Source organism: Quercus lobata, chromosome 3 (genome assembly GCF_001633185.2).
Source record: "Quercus lobata isolate SW786 chromosome 3, ValleyOak3.0 Primary Assembly, whole genome shotgun sequence".
In the NCBI taxonomy this organism is placed as follows: Eukaryota; Viridiplantae; Streptophyta; class Magnoliopsida; order Fagales; family Fagaceae; genus Quercus; species Quercus lobata.
In genome coordinates, this window is record NC_044906.1 from 4,825,939 (window position 1) to 4,834,059 (window position 8,121).

Consider the following 8,121-nt stretch of genomic DNA (forward strand, 5'->3'; position numbering starts at 1 on the left):
TGATTGCCTGGAATGTTGATGAAAAATACATTCTCGATCGATATTTTTCCCAAAAACAAAAATAGATTGAAGCTTCAACATTTGTTGCATGTTTATATCTTTTAATGCATATATGACGTTTAATGGACTTATTTCTGTTCATGTTAGGGCATAAAATTTTATCTACAAGTGAAAAGGATTTTTTGCCATTTAGCATATTGATATGCAATAAATCTATATGCACTAAATCTTTTAATTGGACTTTTCAAACATCCCCTTTTCCTTTTTGAGTGAGATTTTTGATAAAAAATTATTGTGCTGAGTGGATTATACTTTCTTCACTTTTTCATTTTTCTCATCTCCGAATAACCAAACAAAGGAAAGTTTAATATTTCCCTTCCCTTCTCTCTTCTTTACGCAATCAGTGTCATGGAAAAAGTGGGGCAATTTGTAGGAAAATGAGAAACGTGTGGACAAAAGATAGCTACTTTTCCAGAAAGTCAAAAACGTGTGGACCTCTCTTTGAACTTTGTTAAATTGCATGGAAGATGGCTACCTACTTTTATTACCATTTGTTTATTACATCTCACTTTCGAATGACTAATAAGATAAGAAATTACCATTTTGTTTTGACCACAATGACCAGTATGTTGCTTAGAAAGTTCCAAGATTTATTTTAGGTTTCACACGGAAACTTGCATGATATTGCAATAAAAAAAGCATCTGTGGTTCTTGGAAAGTTCAGAGTCACACCAAAAGCAATGTAAAAAGCATCAATATGGGACTTTAAAGTTCAAAGAGTTGCTGGACACACCGAAAGCAATCCACCTTTAAAGGCTCCTCTTGCTTGCATTCACCTTCTTCCTAATTTGTCTCACTTTCCGGAGTTATATTGCAATCCCTTCACAGTTTTCTTTCTCCTCCTTTCAGATCTTTACAGCTGTTTGCTCATAAATCTTAATGGCTCTTGTGACCTGCAAAGAAGCCTCATCTTCTTCTTTCACTCACCAACCCAAGAAATTTGATGTCTTCTTGAGTTTTAGAGGTGAAGATACCCGTCTTGGTTTTGTAAGTCATTTGTATAATGCCTTGTGTCAACAGGGTATTAATACTTTTATTGATAATAACCTTCAAAGGGGAGAAGAAATTTCTGTAGGACTTTTCAAAGTCATTGAAAGTTCAAGGATTTCAATAATTATATTTTCTGAAAACTATGCATCCTCCAAATGGTGCTTGGACGAACTTGCCAAGATTGTTGAGTGTAAGAAAAAAGACCAATTAGTGCTACCGATTTTTTACAACATAGATCCATCAGAGGTTCGTAACCAAAAAGGAAAGTTTGGAGAAGCACTATCTAAACATGAAGAAAAATTAAAGGATTACAAGGTGCAGAGCTGGAGGGAAGTTTTATCTGAAGCTGCAAATATATCTGGTTGGCATTACCAGCGTAGGTATGAATTTAATGACAACTATTGTACTTTTTATGAGTTTCACTGGTTTGTTATGATAACTGATTTTATTGTTAAACAACAATTACCACTAATTTATCAGTGTTAGTTTTTTGGCCAAATTATGAATGAATTTTTTTTTTCTTCATATCTACACCTGTAGAAGGGTTTTTTTTTTTTTTGAGAAAACACTAGTATAGAAGTTAGTTGGCAATGTAGAAATAGAAAGATTTAAAAAAAATAAATAAAAAATTACCTTACCAATTAAATAGGTGTTTCTCCCACATATTATTTATTTAAAAAAACGTTTCCTCCTTAATAATTTAGTTCTATTATTAAAAATGAGTTGTAAGTTGTAACAAGTTTCAATTATTAGTAACTAGATTTTCATTGCAACTCACACTCAAAAAAAAGAAAAAGATTTTCATTGCAACTTTATGCTAAATGTATAGTTATCATAATCGTACCAAAACAATGGTTTTTTTTTTTTGTTGTTGTTGAGTCAAACAATGGTTGAACCCTCAAATTGGTAAACAATATGAAAATCCGGACGTTATGACAGAAACGTTAGTTTCACAACCAAAAAGTTGATTAAATCATGAAAATTGATGGTTTTTATTTTAAAAAAAAGAAAAAAAAAAAAGAAAGAGAAAAATACTGAATCACATGGTTTTTTTCAATTTGTTTGGTCTTTAATGTTAATTTTTTTTTTTTATCAAATTAGTTACTATACTTTCCTTCAATTATGCACTTTTATTTATGGTCTTTTAAGTCTTTAGCTTTTAAACTTTGAAATGAGTAGTCAAATGATCAATTCAAGTATCTTATTATTTAGTATTTATTTATATAAACATATATAAATTCAATATATGAACAATAATATCCTATTAATTTCAATCTATGTAATGCCTATATATTTATGTTTAAAGTGAATGTAAGTTCATCTTTTTATAATTTATATTCTTTTTGTATTTTTTAATTTATTTTAATTTGTTCATATTTAAAATAAATTTATCATTAGTACAACGGTTGAGTCAATCATCTAATGGTTGAACCAATGAACTACCATACCACCTTGATGATTGAATGCTCAATACGTCATGACAACTATGTCTAGATCCCTGAAACTAATATATATATATATATATATATATATATGCTAACATAATGATAGTTATAGATTTATGAATTTGTACATGCCACTTACTTTATTTGATAATTATTGAAATTTAATTCACAAGCTGAACATCTTAAATTTAGTTCATTTTCATATTTCTATTTTCTTTTCTAAATTTTGTGTGTGTGTATATTATAAAAATCTAAATCATATATTGTTTTCATATTCTGTGAATGACAGTTGCAGCGAGTTTGAATTTATCCAAGGAATTGTTGAAAAGATCTCAAATTTTAAATTAAACTGCTCACCGTTATTTGTCACACGATACCCAGTTGGAATAGATTATCGTGTAAAGACCATACTTTCAGATATTAAGTCAAATGATGGTCATATAATAGGTATCTATGGCCCTGGTGGAATTGGTAAGACAACAATCACAAAAGCTATTTTTAATAGAATTTGTGATGAATTTGATGGATTTTGTTATCTAGAAAATTTAAGAGAAAGATCGGGGACAAATGCTGGTGTAATCGAACTACAAGAGACACTTCTTTTTGAGATCTTAAGGAATACAAATTTAAAGGTGGGTAACAAATCGAGAGGAATCAATATGATAAAGGAAAGACTTTCATTTATGAGGATCCTTTTAGTTCTTGATGATGTGGATAAACGGATCCAAATAGAAAATTTGCTTGGAAGATGTGATTGGTTTGCTTCTGGAAGCAAAATCATTATAACAACAAGAGACAAACACTTGGCAGCTACTCTTGGAAATTGTCATTCAACCTACTCGGTTAAGGAATTAGATCAAGATGAAGCTCTCGAACTTTTTAGTATGCACGCCTTCCAAAGCAACAAACCCAAAGATGATTATTTGGAACTTGCAGACAGAGTTATACAATATGCCAAGGGATTGCCGTTGGCTCTAGTAATAATTGGTGCTGATTTGTATGGAAGAACTAAACCTGAATGGAGAAGTGCAGTAGATAAGTATGAAAGAATTCCTAATGAAGAAATTCAAAAAATTCTCGAAATAAGCTATGGAGGATTGGATGAAACTGAAAAAGATATTTTCCTTGATATCGCATGCTTCTTTAAGGGATATTTTAAGGAGTATGTCATGGATATATTGAATGCTTGCGATTTACATCCAATTTGTGGAATTCAAAAACTTTTCGATAAGTGCCTAATAACTGTTGATCACTATGATAGATTGTTGATGCATGACTTGCTCCAACAAATGGGTAGGGAAATTGTTCGACAGGAATCGCCACAAATGCCCGGAGAGCGTAGTAGGCTATGGTGTTATGAGGATGTTCATAAAGTACTAACACAAAATACGGTATGCATTATCTTGGTTCATTTTCTACCTTTTTTTCAAATGGCAAATGTAGTGATTATTTTTCATTTAAATGTTGAAGAAAATTTAAGTTTATTAGTTTAGTTATTGTTTAAATTAACCGTCATTACACTTTAGTGAATTTTATTGTATAGTGTGATTGACTTGATGCTTTGTCTAATTAGGGATCAGAAAAAATTCGAGGCATAAGGATATGCTCACCTGAATCATCAAAGATGAAATTAGAACCTAAATGTCTTGAAAAGATGAAAAATCTCAAGTTCCTCATAGTTAGTAATGTAGATATTTGTAGAGGTCTCAAATATCTTCCTAACGAACTAAGGGTTCTTGATTGGTCCGGATTTCCTTTATCTTCCTTACCACCTAATTTTGATCCTCAAAATCTCATTGCACTGAACATGCCAGAGAGTCAAGTTACACTGGACAAGCTTTTCAAGGTATAATCATTTTTATTTATTTATAATTATTATTACTTTATTAAACTATATTTTAATAACATTTGTTGGGGTTAAAAATTTTGATTTTCTTTTTTCTACAGAGGATACAATGCAAAAACTTGACATATATGAATTTCAATTCCAATCAATATATTTGGGAATTACCCGACTTATCGAGTGCCACCCCAAACATAAAAAAATTGGATCTCCGTGATTGTGCAAAATTAGTCAAGATTCAAGACTCTATTGGATTTCTTGATAAACTTGAAAGTTTGGACCTCTGGAATTGCAATGAACTTGAAATTCTTCCAAGTTGTATCGTGATGAAATCTCTTAAATATTTACATCTTTTAAATTGCAATAGGATTAAGTGGTTCCCCGATATTCCACAAGAAATGGAAAATTTAAAGTTTCTAAGTCTAAGAGACACTGCCATTAGAGAGCTTCCTCCATCAATTGGGAATCTAACTGGGCTTGAGCGATTAGATATAGGTTCCACTTTGTATTCGTGTCAACTTCCAAGTAGCATTTATAAATTGCAACATCTTCGCCAGCTCGCGCTTCATGGTAATGTCAAATTTCCAAAGGACGTGGGGATTGGTAGACAAGCAGTAGCGTGCAATTCTTACGGCGGCTTTTCAAAATATTGTTTTCCAAAGTTGAATTTTCTAAAAAAGTTGACTTCTTGCTTCACCTACTCAGAGAAATGTTTATTATCAGGGAGTAAAGATTTGAACTTCCGAGAAAGCATTATCAGATTCAATAGATTAGATTTCCTTGTAATGCAGGATTTCAAGTTCCTTAAGAAAATTCCAAAGCTTCCAGAAAGTATAAAAGAAGTAAATGCAACAAATTGCATCTCGTTGAATTCAGAATCATTAAGAAAATTAATCCTTCAGGTACCCCTCTCTCTCTCTGTTTCTCTCTCTCTTAAAGTAATAATAGAAACAATTTTGGTTACCTTTGCAAATACATTTACTAGATTTGCTAAACTTCAATTTCTTAAAATTCCTAATTTCATGCAGTTTGGAAGAAATTTAGGGCTTTCACCAAATATGAAATGTTCAGGTGGGAAACACAAAGTATTAATGGATTCGCATTCACATCGCAAATTATCGAATCAGATTGATTGCTCTTCCCGGGTCTCCCTCAGCAAGCTCAAGGCAATTCAAGATGAGGACTTTCCCACTCTAGATGCGTATCTGGTTGATTTTGGAGAGAGATATGATATTAGAGTACCAGGAAAGAAGATTCCGAATTGGATCAATCATCAAAGCATTGAAAGTTCCATATCATTCTGGGTTGGTCCTGAGTTTCCATCAATTGCTGTTTGTGTTGCTCTTCATCTAGTTCAGTTGAAGGACAGTTACGCTAAGAATGATAAGTACGGTTCTATTCGTGATGATATAATCGATTGTTATTTGGATATCCACATTTCTACCGATAGTCGTAAGCGACGTTTCATGACTTGGGCGCGTTTTTATGAATTGAAGTGTGATAATCTGTGGTTTTACGGTGAACCTCACAGCCGATTACAGAGGAGATTCGGAGACTTGATACAAGGTGATCGGAATCATGTTGAGATTTCATGTAAAATCACTCATTGGACAAGTGAAAACGGAAAATACGCTCCTGTGATTGCAAGGATGGGAGTACATGTGGAATGCGTATGTCCTCCTCAGAATTCCGTTGTCATCCAACACAATTCTCAAAATGTTGCTGACGACACAGAGCTGCTCGCACCTTTACTATCTCCAAATGGTTCACATATGGACTCAGACGCAGGAGACCTTTCAAGCTCCTCTAGTCCCTGAAGACATCTGATTCAAGGCGTTCAGTGGGTATAGCAAATGGTAATGGGTTTGATTTGGGTTCTTCTTCAATAGCCAATCCCTTTATAAAAAGATGACTCCATTTTCAATCTGTATCCACCGTCAAAGAAACCGAGTTCGATGCGAAGAAATATGCCCAGGTATTATTTTTACATTGAAACTATTTTCCACTAGAAGACTTAATTCAAAACAATGCACTGTTAAATTTTAGAAGTTGGATAGGAGTGGATCGCTGAGTTGAAATTTTAGAATTATATAGTGTGCTATAAAGTCATTGCCCTGTTAAATTTGGTACAATTTCAAAGTCATTTGAGGGTTAAGCATTTGGTAGAACTAACTCTGCATAAGTTGTTAGCCTTAGAGCTCATTCCTAGGTCTTTTCTTTCCATTAAAACATTTTAGACTTTGAACTAACAATTTTTTCCTCTGTTTTAGTGTGGAGTGTGGATTGTCATTATGATAGAGGAGGGGTGCTGAGGCAAGTTTCATCAGGGGAAGGTGAGGTGGAGAGAGGTTTGGTTGAACAAGACTGCTAGATCAGAGAGGTTTCAGGAAATTTGGAGGAAGTGAAACCTGGTTTAGGTCCTATCAAGCTCTTGGAATGGTATGTTTGAGATGTGACTTTTGTTTTTGTTTGAATGTTTTTAGAGTTTATGTATATATCTGGTGCTCTATGTGTTCTACTGCTTTATTTTATATGAGAATGAGCTTAATTTAGTAATGATGTGTCCTTTGGAAACTGGCTTGGGGAATTAGATGGGAGTTACATAATTACATTACTTGGTAGCCCGGCTATTGGAGTGGAAAAAAGTTTGGAGATTGAGTCTATGTTAAATGAGATCTTGCTAAATATATTCAATTGTTACAAACTCGACAGTCTGATTCCCTCTCTCTCTTTCACACACACAGACATGCATACATGTACGTATTTTTATGTATATCTGCCTTTTTGTTTTGGTATATAGGTGAATGTTATTTTCTTAAAGGCAGTTCCATAATAAGGCTTTTAAAACCTCTGATTAGTTGTAAAATTAAGACTATCAAATGCAGGATGTTGAGTAGTAGAGAAATTAGGAACATCAAGTTGACTATGTAAATGATGCTAATGCAGGGGAAAAAAAGAAGGTTCTTCTTTGACTAAAGAAAATATGAACAAGGGCATATGTGATTCTTTGGAGCCAAAGCATGAAAGATAATTCAATTTTTAGGTCTCTCTGTATACGAGGGTCATGGAAACAACACAATGTTATTCAATATATTATTTGAGGTAAAACATCGTTAAAGTACCTGGTGTGCAATATAAATCGAAGGCTTATTCTTTAGATGGATTCAAGAAGAGGCAGTTCTATGGTGAAAATATTTTTCTTAATTTTTGAGATTTAGGGTCTGAAGAAAGAATGCAGCTGTAAGGTGATTTTGAAAGGTGTACCTTGATATTTTCTTGCTCCTAGATATGCCAAGCTTGACTAAGTAGATAGAATAAACGTTAATAAGAGAATTTTCACTTGAAATATTAGAAGTAGGCCTCATGCACTGGATCATGTGGAACATTGTTAATCTGCTCTGATGTTGATTCAGCAGAAACTATTTCGGAATTTTGGTTTTTTGTGTACTGAGTCTATGAAAATTGGAATGACATTACGAAGAAGTGTGGAAGGCGTGGGAGATAAAGGGTAGAATTAAATTCGATAATGGAGGCTACTGTAATTCCATTTAAAACAAGGTGCTTTGTAGCCTGTGGGATATCTCCTATTCTGTTCTCAGTTTCAGCTTGTGACTGGTTATGTGTTGCAGTTTGGCATAACTGCTAAGACTTTAGTCCTACTTTAGTTGTTAACTATAGCTTCTGCTATACCTTGTTACTCATTTATCAGAAGAAGAAAAAACAGATGTAACTCTGTTGTTTGTTGATAATGATCAACAAAGCTAGATGCCTATTTGGAACTGC

General features: G+C 33.1%; 2 protein-coding genes across 2 annotated transcripts in view; both read left to right on the forward strand.

Moving 5' to 3' along the window:
- Positions 1 to 6,189, forward strand: part of LOC115980154 (TMV resistance protein N-like) — a 103,213-nt gene extending 97,024 nt beyond the window's left edge. Inside the window, exons 2-5 of the mRNA XM_031102434.1 lie at positions 2,785 to 3,886; positions 4,069 to 4,341; positions 4,443 to 5,240; positions 5,367 to 6,189. Of these exons, the coding sequence (XP_030958294.1) occupies positions 2,785 to 3,886; positions 4,069 to 4,341; positions 4,443 to 5,240; positions 5,367 to 6,155 (2,962 nt within the window). The 3' untranslated portion in view covers positions 6,156 to 6,189. The remainder of the gene's footprint in view (positions 1 to 2,784; positions 3,887 to 4,068; positions 4,342 to 4,442; positions 5,241 to 5,366) is intronic.
- Positions 598 to 1,541, forward strand: LOC115979945 (TMV resistance protein N-like). Its single transcript, XM_031102071.1, has one exon. The coding sequence runs from the start codon at positions 940 to 942 to the stop codon at positions 1,534 to 1,536; it is 597 nt and encodes a 198-aa protein (XP_030957931.1). The 5' UTR covers positions 598 to 939; the 3' UTR covers positions 1,537 to 1,541.
- Positions 6,190 to 8,121: the final 1,932 nt, after the last annotated feature.

What these genes read in the sequence shown, in the direction of transcription:
- LOC115979945 (XM_031102071.1), top strand. Translation starts at nt 940, where the DNA reads ATGGCTCTTGTGACCTGCAAAGAAGCCTCATCTTCTTCTTTCACTCAC.